This window comes from Bombina bombina, chromosome 3 (genome assembly GCF_027579735.1).
Source record: "Bombina bombina isolate aBomBom1 chromosome 3, aBomBom1.pri, whole genome shotgun sequence".
Taxonomy (NCBI): Eukaryota; Metazoa; Chordata; class Amphibia; order Anura; family Bombinatoridae; genus Bombina; species Bombina bombina.
In genome coordinates this window covers 1,131,829,172-1,131,849,117 of record NC_069501.1, presented here as the reverse complement: position 1 = coordinate 1,131,849,117, position 19,946 = coordinate 1,131,829,172, and the positions used below count along the sequence as shown (strand labels likewise).

The 19,946-nt window shown below is 40.3% G+C and overlaps 1 protein-coding gene across 2 annotated transcripts in view; it reads right to left on the bottom strand.

The window, feature by feature from the left end:
• Window positions 1-19,946, bottom strand: part of SPATA13 (spermatogenesis associated 13) — a 120,861-nt gene that overhangs the window by 31,105 nt on the left and 69,810 nt on the right. For both annotated transcript variants that reach the window (XM_053708502.1, XM_053708503.1), the window contains 2 exons: window positions 8,186-8,418; window positions 2,124-2,253 (listed from right to left, as the gene is read on the bottom strand). In XM_053708502.1, coding sequence (XP_053564477.1) covers window positions 2,124-2,253; window positions 8,186-8,418 — 363 coding nt within the window. The remainder of the gene's footprint in view (window positions 1-2,123; window positions 2,254-8,185; window positions 8,419-19,946) is intronic.

Below are 19,946 nucleotides of genomic sequence, written 5' to 3'. Positions count from 1 at the left end.
TAAAGAACATACCTAAGTAGATTTAGCATGCATATGTTTTGCAACAATGCTTTTAGCAATGTAATACACTTTTCAGCACTAAATTGCAGCAGTAGGTTGATATCAGATACAGAGAGGTGGCATTCTGACTAATATTTCCCTACTGTATACTTAAAGGGACATAAAACCAAATGTTTCTTTCATTTATTCATTCAGATAGAGAATGCAGTTTTAAGCAACTTTCCAATTTACTGTATTTCTATTATCTAGTTTGCTTTGTTCTCTTGGTGTCCATTGTTGAAAATTAAACCTAGGTAGACTCAGGAGCTAGCTGCTCATTGGTGGCTGCATATATATGCCTCTTGTGTGCTCAGCTAGCTCTCAGTAGTCCACTGCTGCTCCTTCAACAAAGGATACCAAGAGAATTAGTCAAATCTGAATCATTAAAGAAAATTTCAGGGTTTAATGTCCCTTTTATTCTTTAATACTTTTTTCAATGATGAAGAAGTTTGATGATTTGTATATTTGTGTGTTGTAACTATTGTAAAGTATTACTGCAGACAGTAATAGCAGATGCTAAAGTAAGTTACTAAACTTATAAAAAAAAATATATATCTTGCCACTATGTTTGCCCTGGGTTATATTTATAAAAATCATTCCAATTTAATTATACATTTTATATCGTTATCTTGGAAAGCATACTGAGGTAGGCTTAGAGCTAGCACGTGCATGAGCACTAAATGTATAACCTCAGTATGTTCTCAAGCAACCTAGAGTACAAGAGAAAAGGGTCAATTTGATATCCAAAAAGGAAAATTTAAAAAATGGCAAATTCTTGCCTGAATCATGAAAGTTTATTCTTAAATTCCATGCCCCTTTAAAGGGATACGAAACCCAAAAGTTTTCTTTCATGATTCAGATAGAGCATGCGATTTTCTAATTTACTTCTATTATTCATTTTTCTTTGTTCTCTTGGTATCTTTTTTTTTTTTTTTTTTTTTTTTTTTTTTAAAGCAGCATTTTAAGCCGGCCCATTTCTGGAGCCCTATATAGCAACAGTTTTGCAAGAATGTTATCCATTTACAAGAGCACTAGAGGGCAGCACTATTACCTACCATGTAGTGCTCCAGATGCCTACCTAGGTATCTCTTCAACACAGAATATCATGGGAACAAAGCAAATTTGATAATAGAAGTAAATTGGAAACTTTTTTTTTTTGGTTTGCTCTGTCTGAATCCCATAAGAAAATATTTAGGTTTCATACCCCTTTAAGAAGTATGCAGTTGGTACATTTATGGCATCTGCAAAACGCCAGTCTCATCATTCTGAGGTTGATAAATGAAATATGAAAATCTTGAATAAAACAGCTATTATTCAGCAGCTACTGGTTAAAAGCTAAAGGATGTGCTTCAAATTCCCCTTAAAGGGATATTATGCTGCTACCTTAACCAGCTATATGATTTGCAGGCTATGTGCTCCTAGGGAGCATAAACAAAGCACCTTTTTTTATACAAAAGAAAAATGTGTTTTATGCCCTTTTAAATGATGAAAATAAAGGTTACATGATCAAACACTGTATAATGAAATATCCATTTTTAACATGTGATGGGACAACAATAACTACTTATGTCCCTTTAACTGCTACTTGAGTCCCATTAACAACGCTTTTTCAACCAACAGTTATTCAAGCGATGGTAAATTCTAGCTTTTCAAAAAAACGCTAGGATTTACCCTCACTAAAAATAAAAGGCGACCTTCATTCATCAGTTTAAAGAAAAACCTGATGAATAGGTACCTTTATTTCGCCACGGCTTCAGCACTAACCTGAGTGCCTCCGAGCGCCCACGGGACAGCTCAGCTTTTCCAATGGTGAGGTTTCCACCTCTTAGCCAATAGCTGTGCTATGGAGGTGGAAACGTTGCCTCACTGAAAAAACTGAGCTTAGGTTAGCGCATGAAGCCCAGGCAAAATAAAGGTACCTATTATTTATTACTAAAAAAAACCCTGATGAATGGCGCCTTTATTTTTACTAATGGTGAATCTTAGCGTTTTTGAAAAGCTAGAATTTACAATCACTTGAAATAATAGGATCAATCAGAGAGAACATGACAACGTTAGTTGTCTCCTTGAAGATAAATACTTACTTCCCATCCAACAATGGAAACCTGCCAGCGTGCAATCTTGTCTATACTTTCCAAACGCCTTTTCCTCTCATTAATTAAGCAGGCAACATTTTTCATGGTTTCATAGGCTTCTTTTATTTTGCTGTAATCACTGCAAAAAGCAAACAATATATTTAAATGACTTCCACTGTAGTTTAATTAAATGTGACACAGCCTGTGAAATTCAATTCTACAACTGTGTAACAACCAGTATTGCACTACAGACGGCTTCACTTGCTAAATAATTACATTTTATATTTATTATATTGTATATGTGGCTTGGTTCTAAACCCCCTGATACATATGGTGGATTCACTAAAAATATAAAGGTATCTGCAGTGATAGATGCCTGGCATTTTATAGGACTGTTTACTAAATATGGTGACAGTGCTCAAACTTGTTAAATGTAAATGTTCCACTACATATTAAAATCAAGAGGAATTGCGCATCATTTTTTATTATTATCATTTTATTTTTTAGAGCATAAAAGTGCAAAAAGAAAATTTGTTTAAAGGGAAAGTCTAGTCAAAATTAAACGTTCATGATTTAGATAAGGCATGCAATTTTAAACAACTTTTCAATTTACTTTTATCTTCAAATGTGCTGTTCTCTTGATATTCTTAGTTGAAAGCTGAACCTAGGTAGGCTCATATGCTAATTTCTAAACCCTTGAAGGCCACCTCTTATCTCAGGGCATTTTGACTCACAGCTAGAGGGAGTTAGTTCATGTGTGCCATATAGATAACATTGTGCTCACCCACATGGAGTTACCTAAGAGTGAGCACTGATTGGTTAAAATGCAGGTCTGTCAAAAGAACTGAAATAAAGGGGCAGTCTGCAGAGGCTTAGATACAAGGCAATCACAGAGGTAAAAAGTGCATTAATATAACAGTGTTGGTTATGCAACTGGGGAATGAGTAATATTATCTATCTTTTTAAAACAATACAAATTCTGGAGTAGACTGTCCCTTTAACATCTCTGCTGGACAGGAGCTGTCAGCCAATTAGGAGCAGCATGTTTGCATAGCCACCAATCAGCAGCTATATCTGACTTAAGCGCATAATTTGTGTTTAAACTCCCTTGCAGGGGTTAAATGGACATGAAAGTACAAAAAGAGAATATGTTGTGTTAAGAGCATTTCATTATTCCTCTTGCATATAAATGTGTGTAAAACTTCTGTATAGGGGTTACGCACATACTGCCCGATGATCTAAAGCTCTCCTCTCTGGTGAGATTATCTAAGAAGCCTCATCAGTACTAGGAGTTCTCAAATAATTTTAGACAGTCAAATTTTAGCTTGAGAGCGGTTTATCTTGTTACTCTGGTGAAGGAGAGACATCTGCATTACAATATAATACTCTCTCTTTGTTGGTGAGTTTTAATCACCGGGCCCATAGTAAGCTCCAAAGCAGCAATGCAAGTGCAGGACCCATCTGAACACATCTGCTGAGCCAATGACAAGAGGCATATGTATCTAGCTAACAACAACCAGCTAGCTCCCAGTAGTGCATTTTCCCCGAGCATCACTAGAAATGCTTTTCAACAAAGGATACCAAGAGAACAGGCTCAAGAGTTGATAATAGAAGTAAATTGAAACTGCATTTTCTATTTGGCCCATAAAAAATATATTTTGGTTTTCATGTCCCTTTAAAGCATAATTTGGCAAGTAAATGATTTACAACAGCCGAAGGTGTACAGTGGGGTATTACAATTGTATATACAATAACACGTATGTATGACACAAAAGGCTAGATTTATCAAAGCTGAGGCGGACAGGGGCGCGTATACGTGCCCCTTTACATCTCAGCTCGCCTGTGACAGGGCAAATTTACCCGCAGGAAATCACCATTGCACACGAGCGCAATTTTGCGCTCGCATGCAATCCCGCCCCCTGCCCGCGCACAGCCAATCATGCGCGGGCAAGAGCTGTCAATATCCTCCATTGGACTAGACCGCGGAGATTGAATTTCGCCACCTTAGAGGTGGCGAAAAGGTTAGGGAAGCGGCAGTCTGGTCAACGCTGCTTCTTAAATTACGGCGAGCAAGTTCATGTGAGAACTTGCAGCAGTAGGGCTTTGATAAATCGAGCCCCAAGGATTCAGAGTACAGTTGATAAATGACTGCACATCCATGTTTAGTTTTTTTTTTTTTTAAATAATGATATGCAAATTAGTGAATTTTCTCAATAGTTTTAAAAGGGAACTGAAGGAATTTCATTCTTAAAGAAATAAAACCAATAAAAACAAAGAGGTTTACGAGGTATTTGTGAGCCAGCGCTCCTGTGTAATACTATTTCGAGGTACTGACACTTTTTTTTTACATCTTTTGTGCTTTAAAGGGATATTATACACTAAGGGCCAGATTACAAGCTTTTGCGAAATGTGCGCTGGTATTACAAGTTGAGCGCAATGCGAACGCAAGCTCGCATTTGTATTGCTGGATAGCATTGAGCACATGAGAGCGCGCTTCCATAGGCTTCCTTTCATATAACATATAACAATGGTGGATAAATACAGACTGATACTGAAACAAAACTTGCTTATAATTGATTACCAACACCAATCAAACAACTGTTTGTGTCAGCATTGGAACTAGTGAATTAAAAGTTTCGCTTTTACATTTTATGTTCATAAATAAAACTGTGTCGCACTATCAACTAACTATTGTGCTGGGAGACTATAGCATTTTTTTAGATAAAATTAATCTTAATAAGGATAACAACTGCTTTTCAAATTAAACCAATAATTCAATATGCTCTTTAATTAAAAACAAATAATAATAATGAAAAGTTGCTTTGTTAAAAGCTTAAAAAACATTCAAAATATGCCTCATATACAGGCAGAGTTTTAGCGGGTCACACAGAGTATATAAATGTCATTGTACTTTGCTGTGACCAAATTATATTATATTCCAGTTGCCTCTTTAATTGTGCATCTGAACATCAAATATATTCTTTTTTTTTTTCCCTTCTCATTTCCCATAACAGAAAGTTTGAAGATTTAGGGTCAACAAAATCCAACCTCTCTCTCTACTGGGAAAGAATACTCTATTTTGCAGCTGCCATACATAACTCCTTTTAGACTGTACCCCTGCTGAGTGCAAACATCTCTAACAGTAGCCTCATTGTATAATAAGAGATGAACAATTCAGTGACTCAGTTCAATGGTAGTCCCTGGTCACACGATACACTAAAGGAATGGATTGATAAGAGCAAAATGAATTAGGAATATGTTTCGGACTCAAGGAAACAATAAGTATACAAGACATCAAAATAGTACAGAAAGCCAAGTTAAATGAATATCTCAATTGAAAAGTGAACACTGACAGTTTGTATTCTTAAACATGCTCTGTGCAGGAAGGACAACTAGGGGAATGGTTTACATTTTTAGAAATTTCTCAAAACTTGTTCCAAGATGTAAACTGAAAGTTCAGTATTTGGCAAATTTTAAAGTGAAGGTCAATTTTCAGCAATGAGTGCCCGGTTTTTAAAAATACTTTTAAAAACAGGGGCACTTTAATTGATGAAAATTTACATTGCACCGGATTTGTAGAAATACTTAACTTTTACTTCTGCAAAGCCGGATCGATGATCCCCCGCCTTCTTCTTCCTGCTGTACAACCACAGCAATGGCGCAACTGGCTTCCTCCAATCACAGCCGGGCATCACAAGCTGGACGCTCTGGGGTGCAAGCCATGATTGGAGGAAGCCGGTTTTGTCATTTCTGACGTCAGTACATAGGAACTGAGGCTGGGATCGCCGATCCGGGTTTGCAGAAGTAAAAAAGGTAAGAATTTCTACAAATCCAGTGCAATGTAAATTTTCATCAATGAAAGTGCCTCTGTTTTTAAAAGTATTTGTAAAACCCGGGCACTCATTGCAGAAAATTGACCTTCACTTTAAAGGGATATAAAACCAAAAAAATATATTTTGTGATTCAGACAAAAAAAAAATAATGTTTACAAATTATTTCTACTATAAAATTTGCTTTGTTCCCGTGATATTCTGTGTTGAAGAGATACCTAGGTAGGTGTCTGGAGCGCTACATGGCAGGAAATAGTGCTGCCCTCTAGTGCTCATGCAGATGGATAACATTCTTGCGAAACTGCTGCTATATAGTGCTTCAGAAATGGGCTGGCTCCTAAGCATACATCCCGGCTTTTCAAGTAAAGATAGCAAGAGATTGAGTAAGAATTAATAGACTTAAGTTAGAAAGTTGTTTAAAATCAAAGGCTCTATCTAAATCATTAAAGAAAAAGTGTGGGTTTTCTATCCCTTTAAGGATCATTGATCAGTAACATGTTCTCCCCTTTAATTTGTGCCAAATTATCCATTTTACCTCCTGTATTATATGAAATAGTGTACAAATGGTTATTTTATCTTTATTTGAAATAGATGATTTGGCCTACTGAAACCTACTACCTATACTGAAAATGTAAGTACTACATTATTAGCTATAGAAAAGCTATGTAATCAAAAGACCAGTTTTTTTGAAAATGTGTTCCAGCAGCTGCTTTGAATACAATGGACTCTAATCGACTGCACCCTTGCAGCCAAGCAAATATAAACCTCTCAAACATGGCGATATCAATACCACCAAGAAACAGCTAGGGATTGTGAAGAGTTCTTGCCCCCCTCATTCTATGCGACTATGAAGACAAAATAAATTAAAAACTTACAGCATGTATTCAAACAATTTAAAGGGCCATGATAACCAATATTTTCCCTGTTTTAAATATATATTAGAGTGCTTTTTTTGTATGTTTTGAAAAATGTTCCAACTTTTTCTATGTAAGTTGTCCCTTTCAGCCAATAAGCCTTATAATCTTGGAATTGATTTGTACACACCCTGTTAGTTTCACATTAAAGGACCAGTAAATACAGTATATTTGCATAATCAACAAATGCATAATAAAATGACAATGCAATAGAATTTAGTCTGAATTTCAAATGAGTAGTAGATTTTTTTCTGACACATTTCAAAATCTGTCTATTTCAACTCCTCTTGTATCATGTGACAGCCATCAGCCAATCACAAATGCATATACGTATATTTGTGAATTTTGCACATGCTCAATAGAGCTGATGACTCAAAAAGTGTAAATATAGAGACTGTGCATATTTTGTTAAAGGAAGTAATTTGGAAAGTTTTTTTTTAAAATTGAATGCTCTATCTGAATCCTTAAATTTGAATTTTGACTTGAGTGTCCCTTTAAATTCAAACAACTTTTTTATTTTGATTGAAAAAAAAAAGTTGATGTTTTCTGCTCTTTCATACACATAAAACATTGTACCATGTAGCTTTAAACAAACAGTCTTTCATATTTTGATTTGTGGAAACTATAAAACTAAAGCATGTTTGCAGACTGAAGAGAGAGGAGGCAAGACACACCCAGATGCCTGTGCAACTTTAATCACAAGCATCATTAATGACATCACAGACATCGCGTCAATGCTCATGCAAACTCCAATAAAACTGCAGCATGCTTAAATTAACAGAAATCTTATTAACTTAAAATTTAAATGATTAGTTTGCCCAATTTCCATTTATCACTGAAAATGATCGGTTTTTTTCCAATTCCGACCAGAGGTTGAAGTGCATAGTCCATATTTAAGAACTATGACCCTGCAACAATTTATTAAGTGATTGTTTGATTGGTGTAGAAGCTCGCTTATATTGGCGGTTAACTGGCCAGAACAGAGGAGATAAGATAAACAACATTCTGGAGGCTTTGCAAAGGGTATGTCCCTGAACTGCAAAACATGCCAGTCATGTAAGCACTACCCGCCACCCTACTACAACTGTTTTGCGTGATCATCTTCTTTATGTTATCTATACAGTTATCTAATAAGCTTGATTGATGAGATTAATTGAAAGATACATTCACAGTAAACAGCAATTCCACAGTATTATCTGAGAAGCTCATTAGTGACAGAGAATACATTTTCCGTAAATAAAACCTTTTTATAAAATGTGAATCGTTTCTAGTAACAATTCCTCATGTATATAGAAGCACAAGTCAATAAATGTGTCGGCTCTCTCACCTGTGCTCTTGGGTTGTGTATTTCAGTAGCTCTGCAAGCTGCAGGGGGTATTTACATATCTTCTGGACCGGAGTCAACAGGAAGCCGTCAATAGCTATATCTATCATCTGATTCAGTAGCCGACAGGCCTCAAAAAAGTGCCGATATTTTCCCTGCTTCATTAGGTTTGACATCTCCAAACAGGCATTGGGGTGGTTGTTACAATATTCTGAGTAGATGGAAAATCCGTCTTGCTGCAGAACAAACAAGGAAAATGAATCCATATTTTTTTTTCAGCGACAGTAAAGTCTAAATATTAGTTTCTTTACAAGCACTTACATTTTTCAAAAAACGTGTGAAACATTTGAAATCTCAATTTTCAGAAGATACAGACTATAATGCCCATTTAAAGGGACAGTAATGTTGGAGTTAAAGGGACAGTCAACACCAGTATTTTTGTTGTTTACTTAGAAAGATATTCCCTTTATTACCCATTTCCCAGTTTTGCATAACCAACAGTTATATTAATACACGTTTCACCTCTGTAATTACTTTGTATCTAAGCTTCTGCTGACTGCCCCTTTATTTCAGTTCTTTTGACAGACTTGCATTTTAGCTAATCAGTGCTCACTCCTAGATCCCTTCACGTGCATGAGCTCAATGTTATCTATATGAAACACATGGACTAATGCCCTCTAGTGGTCAAAATGCATTCAGATTAGAGGCAGTCTTCAAGGTCTAAGAAATTAGCATATGAACCTCCTAGGTTTAGCTTTCAACTAAGAATACCAAGAGAACAAAGCAAAATTTAGAATAAAAGTAAATTGGGAAGTTGTTTAAAATTACATTCCCTATTTAAATCATGAAAGTTTTTTTTGGACTCAGACTTTCCCTTTAAATAATTCCAATAATGAATGGAATTAAACTATTTCCAATTTGCTTCTATTCTCAATTTCGCTTTGTTCTTTTGATATCCTTTGTTGAAGAGTAAACCAAGGTAGGCTCAGGAGCAGCAATGCACTACTGGTAGCTAGCTGAAATCATCTGGTGAGCCAAAGAGTCATGTGTGCAGCCACCATTATTGTTGCTCCTGAACCTAACTAGTCATGCTTTTTTAACATAGATGATCACGAGAACAAAGCAAATTTAATATAAGTAAATTGGAAAGATTTTCATATCTACATACTCTATCTAAATTATTAAAGTTTAATTTGGACTTTATAGTCCCTTTAAATGGGCATTATAGTCTTTGTTTCATCTGAAAATGGGCATTTATGGACATGGTTATTTTCCATGCTCTCATCCAAGGTAATCCTGAAAATCTGGCCTGATGGGGAGGTCTGAGGACAGGTTTGAAAACCAGTGCTCTAAAGTTAAGGAAAATGTAGTGTAAAATCCAATTAATATGTGCTCGGTGGGGACACAAGATTGCGCATTGTATCAGCTTAAATGTTGTATTGAGAGGGCACTCAGAGAACTATAAAAATAGAAGAAACAACTTCAAATTAAAGGAACAGTTTTTTCAAAATTAAACTTTTAATTTTTAACATCTTTCTAATTTACTTTTATCATAAAATTTGCTTTGTTCTCTTGGTATTCTTTGTTCAAAGCTAAACCTAGATAAGCTCATATACCAATTTCTAAGCCCTTGAAGGCCACCTCTAATCTTAGTGCATTATGACAGTTTTTACAGCTAGACAGTGCTAGTTCATTTGGGTCATAGAGAACATTGTGCTCACTCCTGTGGAATTACCTAGGATTCAGCACTGATTAGCTAAATTGCAAGTCTGCCAAAATAACTGAAATAATGGGGCAGGGGGCAGTCTGCAGAGGCTTAGATACAAGGTAATCACAGAGTAAAAAAAGTGTATTTATAGAACTGCTTTGGTTATGCAAAACTGGGGAATGGGTAATAAAAGGATTATCTATCTTTTTAAACAATACAAATTCTGGAGTAGACTGTCCCTTTAAATATATTAAACAGAATTTTTTGAAAGTGGCGTATCCTTAAAAAAGAGCCAAGTGTTTTGAAATGTATTTTTTACTGTTTCTTTCATATCAGAAAAACACATTTATTAACGTGGAGAAATAAACAATTTTCATTTAAATACAATGATTTAACATCAGGGGCCACGTCCTACAAAAAAAAGTGTGGGATTTCACCAAGACTCCCCGCATACAATTAATATTGTTTTACACACACGCACTGTATTTATGCGTATATAATCTATACACTTTGGTCAATGAAAGCAAATTAAAACAAATGAAGGGTTGAATGGTTGCCTTTGGGCCTGAGACTTATCCTCTGTCACAGAGTCTTATCCACTTAAAGGGACAGTCTACACCAGAATTTTTATTGTTTTAAAAGATAGATAATCCCTTTATTACCCATTCCCTAGTTTTGCATAACTAACAGTTATATTAATTTAATTTTTACTTCTGTGATTACCTTGTGTCTACGCCTCTGCAAACTGCCCCCTTATTTCAGTTCTTTTGATAGACTTGCATTTTAGCCAATCAGTGCTGACTCCTAGGTAACTCCATGTGCGTGAGCACAGTGTAATCTATATGACACCCATGAACTAACACCCTTAAGTGGTGAAAAACTGTCAAAATGCATTCAGTAAAGAGGCAGCCGTCAAGGTCTAAGAAATTAGCATATGAACCTCCTAGGTTTAGCTTTCAACTAAGAATACCAAGAGAACAAAGCAAAATTGGTGATAAAAGTAAATTGGAAAGTTGTTTAAAATTACATATCCTATCTGAGTCATGAAAGTTTATTTTGGACTAGACTTTCCCTTTAGGTGCAATAGTACTCTTTCTGCTGAGGGGAACTAAATTATCCCAAACAAGTCACACAGAAATGTAAGCACCATGTTCCACACATTGCAGGGTGATAAACACAGCAGGACCACTGACAGGCCCGCAATTAGTGTATTGTAGGAACTGCTACTGCCCATTACTACAAGGTCTCACTATCCCTCTAATCAGACTGTGCTCCAGCTACTCCCACCAGCAGCAGCAGTGTTTACTGAACCAGTTCTGTTCTCTGTCGAGGGGAAATTTAGTTCCCCCTGCAAAAATAGTGCAGAAACTCCGTTCCCATGCGTTCCCACTCGACTTACCCCTGTTTAACATGTTGAATTTTGTTTTAAGAGCTCCCATTTCTTTAAATAGATAGATAGATCTAAAGCAACAGCTACACTGTTTCAGATAATTACAGCAAGCACGGCTGCTTGCCATTAAAAGGGTATTCTTTAGAAATACCACAACTAAAAGGTCAGGATTCAAAATGTCACATTCTAAGCATTGCTGCACTTGAAAGCCTTTGGCTGCTAGAGAGGGATGTAATTAATGTGTTGCTTCGAAATGCGTTGCAGTCTGTCTCTGGCAGACTAGAGGTTTATAATTTGACTAAACAGTATCATTTTAAATGACATTTCAGTCACAAAATTTCCTTGCAGACCCCTTTGAAGCATTTTTTTGGGGAGAAAACTTAAATTATTCTTACCTGATAATTTTCTTTTCTTCAGATGGAAAGAGTCCACAGCTGCATTCATTACTTTTGGGAAATAAGAACCTGGCCACCAGGAGGAGGCAAAGACACCCCAGCCAAAGGCTTAAATACTCCTCCCACTCCCCTCATCCCCAAGTCATTCTCCCGAGGAACAAGGGACAGTAGAAGAAATACCAGGGTGAAAAGGTGTCAGAAGAATAAAAAGGAACAGACGCTCCACAGAAAAATACGGGCGGGGAGCTGTGGACTCTCTCCATCTAAAGAAAAGAAAATTATCAGGTAAGCATAATTTAAGCTTTTCTTCATAAATAGAAAGAGTCCACAGCTGCATTCATTACTTTTGGGAAAACAATACCCAAGCTACAGAGGACACTGTATGCGAAAACAGGAGGGTACAATAGGCGGCCCATTCTGAGGGCACCAGGCCTGAAAAACCACAAACCAACCAAACCCCGCTTCGACCGAAGCCGGGGGAAAAAACTAGAAAGGAAAAGGCCCCACGAACACTGACCCGCAGATAGTCCAAAGGCCTAACTAGAGACCACAAAAGCAGACTCACTGAGCCAACACTCTTTCAGGATAGACCGTCGCCCAGCAGTCGGTCCCCACACAATGCTTACTAGCACCAGTAGTAACAGCCAAAGTCCCCAAAAGGAGAGGACAAGGAGGAACCACAGGAATACCCAAAGGGAACAGCAAGATCCTATAAAGGAAAAACCTATTTAAAAGTAAGCCAAGCCCACAGAGACCCAAATGGGTCCTGAGAATAAGGTGAGACGACACCCAGACCAAGCAGAACCACAAGGTGCAAAATCGGGCATTGTCAATGAGAAGAAAACATCTCCCAAACATCGTGCAACAGCACCGAACAAGACAGCTAAAGACGAAGTCCTCAAACCGTCAGAACTCAAACTACTGAGCAAACAGAAACAATTACGTGTAGCAAACCCAGAAAGGTAAACAACTGAGTCCAGTAACACGCTGCCATCCGTAGGAAGACACAGAAGAAAATACTATCCGTAAGGAAAGAGCAGCCAAACAAAATATCAGATTGCCAAACCTCCAAGACAGAGGACACACTCCAGGCAATCCAAGCTGCCCAACCTACTCACAGATCTCAAAAAGAGGAGAAGCACAGAACCTCAAAAAAAAGGCCCACTGACCTGAGGATGAGCAACACATCTCAGATCCTACACCTAGCTGGACCAGCCCAAGCGACGGCAGATCTGAAAGCAGGGGAACAAGAGAGACCCCAAGACCAGCATCCAAGAGGGCGGAAGAATGGACACAGCCACTCCAACAGAGCTCGGGTGCCAACCCAAAAACTCCTCAGAGACAGTCAAACAGGTTTTAGACCCAATGAGATCTAGCAAAACCACCCAACTAAAGTCTCAACGAGGAGCCAGCAGCTCCCCAGATGGAAAGGAACAACTCAAAGAGCATAACATTCCCGAACCAGATAAAACATTGGTTCCAACCTCCCATACACAGGAGAGGCCCCTAAAGTAGGAACCATACCTCCTAAAGGAGGACAACTAACCCCCTGAAAAGAGAGCATTGATAAGCACCTGCCCATAAGACAGGAAACCCGTAGGCCAAACCGAGAGAAACTCAAGGCCTCGCCACTGACGAACACGGAAAGAACCGCTTAAAAAAACCAACTTGCGAACACACATGCAAGACGCAATAGCTAAAGCAGAACAACTGCAAACCGTCGGCTTGCTAGGCAGCAAAGCCCACCATCAGGTTACATCAGTTGGCTGTCCCAAGGGAACTGTAATTGTCCAGCACAAGACGAGCCCCAAAGAGCCCCGGCTCTCAGGAAATCTGGTCAAGTTGTAAAACAGAACAGCCAGAACAAAGGCTAAGCCCAAGAACCCTGGAAACTGGAGCACCCCGAACCAGCCCTAGGATCATAAAGGTCCGGTAACAACCCACAGCAGGATCCACACGTAAAAACGCTGAGTGAAACACTCGACAACCGGAAGAATCAGGATAGAAGGCCCGAGCCCCACAAATGTTATAATAAACAACATTCCAGGAACTTAAATACCCCGTCTGATATAGAAAACAGACCCACAGGGGAAAATCCAGATTATCCCATATAACAAGAGCAAGAATCCCTTACAAGTTCCGACCCAAAGGGAAGAGACCACCCCTTGCAGGAGCCCACTCCAAAAGAGCTAAAGCCTCACAAGGCCCTATAAAGCCTCTAGAGTCTAACAGGCGTCCAAACACAACAATTCCAAGAACAAGGGGAACAGTGAGGACAAGTCACCCGAACAGACTACAGCAAGTCTCCACATCACCTCAGATACAAAATCAGAGGACAGAAAAACATGAATAGAGATGCCACAATAGATGGCAATACCTGAACCATATGAGTGGAAAATCCACTAGGACCTCTTCTACCCAAGAAGGAGATGCAGAGTATTCCCAACTCCGGGAAGGGATCCCTAAACGGAGCCCAGAGACACCACACTGTCTAATATCCCTAATAGGGAAAAAACAACTCCCAAAGGAAATCCCCATAAGGTGACCCGATCCACAAGGAGAAACGGACATAGTCCAAATAGGTCTCAATGAGAAGAGAACCACTAAAGAAACAAGTCCAAAGAAGGACAATTCCCAGAGCCTCCGAAAGGCAAAACCATCCACACCGACGGAAAAAAGGAGCTAAACCCTCCACCTTCCAACCACGCGAGAAGGAATACTCTAGGTTCCGAGGATATCGGAAGCAACAGAGAGTGACGCAGCAAAAATTCACTGACCCAGTCACCAGATAGACGCTATTAAGGACAAACAATCCCATGAGCTGCACGGACCCACAAGTCCGCTCAAGAAAGCATAGCTGGAACTTGTAAAATATAATAACAAGAAACACAAATAATATTGTGAGAACTCAGCGCCTCAACCTGACCAGCCAGGTAGAACAGGCGCCACGTGTCTGAATACGCCGCAAGACAGAAACTGAACCCAAGCAGGACCAGCCTGCAACCAGGGTCATAACTGTCAAGCTGTCTAAATCCGCCCTCAGAGAGGGAGGAAGAAAAAACAGACAAACATTGGACAAACGTGTCCCAAACAAACTTCCGCAGAAGTAAACAGCGTGTATCGATTCCAGAGTAAGTTCCCGAAGGAAGCATAAAAGTAAAAAATAAAATTCATCCTAACCGGATAAAATTAAATGAGAGGCAACCCGAAGGTTAATGCCTAAGAACAACAGAAATACCAGCAGGACCAGCCTAATGGAAACCCAGTTCTTCCAACAAAACTGGGAAGGATCTTGATAACAAGACTAAAAGGAGATTACGTCATCCCCTCATGTCTAATGAGGCGAGCCATTCAAAGTAGAAGACTGAGGAGTCCCGTAGCCATTAAGGATAGGGTCCGCTAACAACTCAAAAACTTGTCTGAGTAAAACACGAAGGTAAGCCAGCCTGTAACAAAAAGCACAACACTCAGGAACAGTTACACCCGCAGGGAACTGCACATGCCCTCCCATGGCCGGGAGACCCGGGACAATAGGGAACGAGCACAATTGCAAATTAACATCTGGACTTTGTAGACGAGCAATCCCCAAAAGTATGTGAAAGCGAAAACGTGCTACAACCTCCGGGGGGGAAAACATAACCTGGGTTACCCACATGTGTAGTAGTAGTAGGGAGCGTTAGGGAACTCGCCTCTCGGAGAGCAGGGCCCCCCGAGGCTGATGGCTCAGCAGTCCCTTGAATCCCCGAGCCAGAGGAACAAGGCACTCTAGTACGGCCTACAGAAAAAAACTGAGTGACCTGAGTCAACGGGGCCAATTCGTATTCTTCACAGGACGAAGAATCTGAATCAGAAAGGTGAACAATCTCAACATCAGAATCCTCCATAACTGGATAAAGGATACCAAAAGATGGACTATATAGAAAACAATTTAAACGGCATCTGACACCAACAATGGCTGGGTCACTCGCCACTTCCTATGAACCAGACACCAGCGGACTAGATTTCTCCATCACCACACAGACCGGAATGTGGAAATAGGAGACCAGAACGTAAACACACCCGGTCAGAAGGTGAACCGTACAGTCCAAAAAAACATAATTTTTGCTTACCTGATAAATTTATTTCTCTTGTAGTGTATCCAGTCCACGGATCATCCATTACTTGTGGGATATTCTCCTTCCCAACAGGAAGTTGCAAGAGGATCACCCACAGCAGAGCTGCTATATAGCTCCTCCCCTCACTGCCATATCCAGTCATTCGACCGAAACAAGCCGAGAAAGGAGAAACCATAGGGTGCAGTGGTGACTGTAGTTTAATTAAAATTTAGGCCTGCCTTAAAAGGACAGGGCGGGCCGTGGACTGGATACACTACAAGAGAAATAAATTTATCAGGTAAGCATAAATTATGTTTTCTCTTGTTAAGTGTATCCAGTCCACGGATCATCCATTACTTGTGGGATACCAATACCACAGCTAAAGTACACGGATGATGGGAGGGACAAGGCAGGAACAACTGCCTGTAGAACCTTTCTCCCAAAAACAGCCTCTGAAGAAGCAAAAGTATCAAATTTGTAAAATTTTGAAAAGGTATGAAGCGAAGACCAAGTCGCAGCCTTGCAAATCTGTTCAACAGAAGCCTCATTTTTAAAGGCCCAGGTGGAAGCCACAGCTCTAGTAGAATTAGCTGTAATCCTTTCAGGGGGCTGCTGTCCAGCAGTCTCATAGGCTAAACGGATTATACTCCGAAGCCAAAAAGAAAGAGAGGTTGCCGAGGCCTTCTGACCTCTCCTCTGTCCAGAGTAAACAACAAACAGGTTAGATGTTTGACAAAAATCCTTAGTAGCTTGTAAGTAAAACTTCAAGGCACGCACTACGTCTAGATTATGCAAAAGACGTTCCTTCTTTGAAGAAGGATTAGGACACAATGATGGAACAACAATCTCTTGATTGATATTCTTGTTAGAAACCACCTTGGGTAAAAACCCAGGTTTTGTACGCAGAACTACTTTATCTGAATGAAAGATCAGATAAGGAGAATCACAATGTAAGGCAGATAACTCAGAGACTCTTCGAGCCGAGGAAATAGCCATCAGAAACAGAACTTTCCATGATAGAAGTTTGATATCAATAGAATGAAGGGGTTCAAACGGAACCCCTTGAAGAACTTTAAGAACCAAGTTTAAGCTCCATGGAGGAGCAACAGGTTTAAACACAGGCTTAATTCTAACTAAACCCTGACAAAATGCTTGAACGTCTGGAACTTCTGCCAGACGCTTGTGTAAAAGAATAGACAGAGCAGAAATCTGTCCCTTTAAAGAACTAGCAGATAATCCTTTGTCCAAACCCTCTTGGAGGAAGGACAATATCCTAGGAATCCTAACCCTACTCCATGAGTAATTCTTGGATTCACACCAATGAAGATATTTACGCCATATCTTGTGGTAAATTTTCCTGGTGACAGGCTTTCGTGCCTGTATTAAGGTATCAATGACCGACTTGGAGAAGCCACGCTTTGATAGGATCAAGCGTTCAATCTCCATGCAGTCAGTCTCAGAGAAATTAGATTCGGATGATTGAAAGGACCTTGTATTAGAAGGTCTTGTCTCAGAGGCAGAGTCCATGGTGGAAAGGATGACATGTCCACTAGGTCTGCATACCAGGTCCTGCGTGGCCACGCAGGCGCTATCAAGATCACCAATGCTCTCTCCTGTTTGATTTTGGCAATCAGTCAAGGGAGCAGAGGAAACGGTGGAAACACATAAGCCAGGTTGAAGAACCAAGGCGCTGCTAGAGCATCTATCAGTGCTGCTTCTGGGTCCCTGGACCTGGATCCGTAACAAGGAAGCTTGGCATTCTGGCGAGACGCCATGAGATCCAGTTCTGGTTTGCCCCAACGGCGAACCAATTGAGCAAACACCTCCGGATGGAGTTCCCACTCCCCCGGATGAAAAGTCTGACGACTTAGAAAATCCGCCTCCCAGTTCTCTACGCCCGGGATATGGATCGCTGACAGGTGGCAAGAGTGAGTCTCTGCCCAGCAAATTATCTTGGAGACTTCTGACATCGCTAGGGAACTCCTGGTTCCCCCTTGATGGTTGATGTAAGCCACAGTCGTGATGTTGTCCGACTGAAATCTGATGAACCTCAGTGTTGCTAACTGAGGCCAAGCTAGAAGAGCATTGAATATTGCTCTTAACTCCAGAATATTTATTGGGAGGAGTTTCTCCTCCTAAGTCCATGAACCCTGAGCCTTCAGGGAATTCCAGACTGCACCCCAACCTAGAAGGCTGGCATCTGTTGTTACAATTGTCCAATCTGGTCTGCGAAAGGTCATACCCTTGGACAGATGGACCCGAGATAACCACCAGAGAACAGAATCTCTGGTTTCCTGATCCAGATTTAGTAGAGGGGACAAATCTGTGTAATCCCCATTCCACTGACTGAGCATACATAATTGCAGCGGTCTGAGATGCAGGCGCGCAAATGGCACTATGTCCATCGCCGCTACCATTAAGCCGATTACTTCCATGCACTGAGCCACCGTGGGGCGTGGAATGGAGTGAAGAACACGGCAAGCATTTAGAAGTTTTGATAACCTGGACTCCGTCAGGTAAATTTTCATTTCTACAGAATCTATAAGGGTCCCTAGGAAGGAAACCCTTGTGAGAGGAGATAGAGAACTCTTTTCTTCGTTCACTTTCAACCCATGCAACCTCAGAAATGCCAGGACTATCTCTGTATGAGACTTGGCAATTTGAAAGCTTGACGCCTGTATCAGGATGTCGTCTAGATAAGGAGCCACCGCAATGCCTCGCAGTCTTAGAACCGCCAGAAGTGAGCCCAGAACCTTTGTAAAAATTCTTGGGGCTGTAGCCAACCCGAATGGAAGAGCTACAAATTGGTAATGCCTGTCTAGAAAGGCAAACCTCAGGAACCGATGATGATTCTTGTGAATCGGAATGTGAAGGTAGGCATCCTTTAAGTCCACTGTGGTCATGTACTGACCCTCTTGGATCATGGGTAAAATGGTCCGAATAGTTTCCATCTTGAATGATGGAACTCTGAGGAATTTGTTTAAGATCTTTAGATCCAAAATTGGTCTGAAGGTTCCCTCTTTTTTGGGAACCACAAACAGATTTGAATAAAAACCCTGTCCTTGTTCCGTCCGCGGAACTGGATGGATCACTACCATTACAAGGAGGTCTTGCACGCAGCGTAGGAATGCCTCTTTCTTTATCTGGTTTGCAGATAATCTTGAAAGATGAAATCTCCCTTGTGGGGGAGAAGCTTTGAAGTCCAGAAGATATCCCTGAGATATGATCTCCAATGCCCAGGGATCCTGAACATCTCTTGCCCACGCCTGGGCGAAGAGAGAAAGTCTGCCCCCTACTAGATCCGTTGCCAGATAGGGGGGCGCTCCTTCATGCTGTCTTGGAGGCAGCATCAGGCTTTCTGGCCTGCTTGCCCTTGTTCCAGGACTGGTTAGGTTTCCAGGCCTGCTTGGATTGAGCAAAAGTTCCCTCTTGTTTTGAAGCAGAGGAAGTTGATGCTGCACCTGCCTTGAAATTTCGAAAGGCACGAAAATTAGACTGTTTGGCCTTTGATTTGGCCCTGTCCTGAGGAAGGGTATGACCCTTACCTCCAGTAATGTCAGCAATAATTTCTTTCAAACCAGGCCCGAATAAGGTCTGTCCCTTGAAAGGAATGTTGAGTAATTTAGACTTTGAAGTCACGTCAGCTGACCAGGATTTAAGCCAAAGCGCCCTACGCGCCTGGATGGCGAATCCGGAATTCTTAGCCGTTAGTTTAGTCAAATGAACAATGGCATCAGAAACAAATGAGTTAGCTAGCTTAAGTGTTCTAAGCTTGTCAATGATTTCAGTCAATGGAGTTGTATGGATGGCCTCTTCCAGGGCCTCAAACCAGAACGCCGCCGCAGCAGTGACAGGCGCAATGCATGCAAGGGGCTGTAAGATAAAACCTTGTTGAATAAACATTTTCTTAAGGTAACCCTCTAATTTTTTATCCATTGGATCTGAAAAAGCACAACTGTCCTCAACCGGGATAGTGGTACGCTTTGCTAAAATAGAAACTGCTCCCTCCACCTTAGGGACTCTGTCTGCCATAAGTCCCGTGTAGTGGCGTCTATTGGAAACATTTTTCTAAATATAGGAGGTGGGGAAAAAGGCACACCGGGTCTATCCCACTCCTTACTAATAATTTCTGTAAGTCTTTTAGGTATTGGAAAAACATCAGTACACACCGGCACTG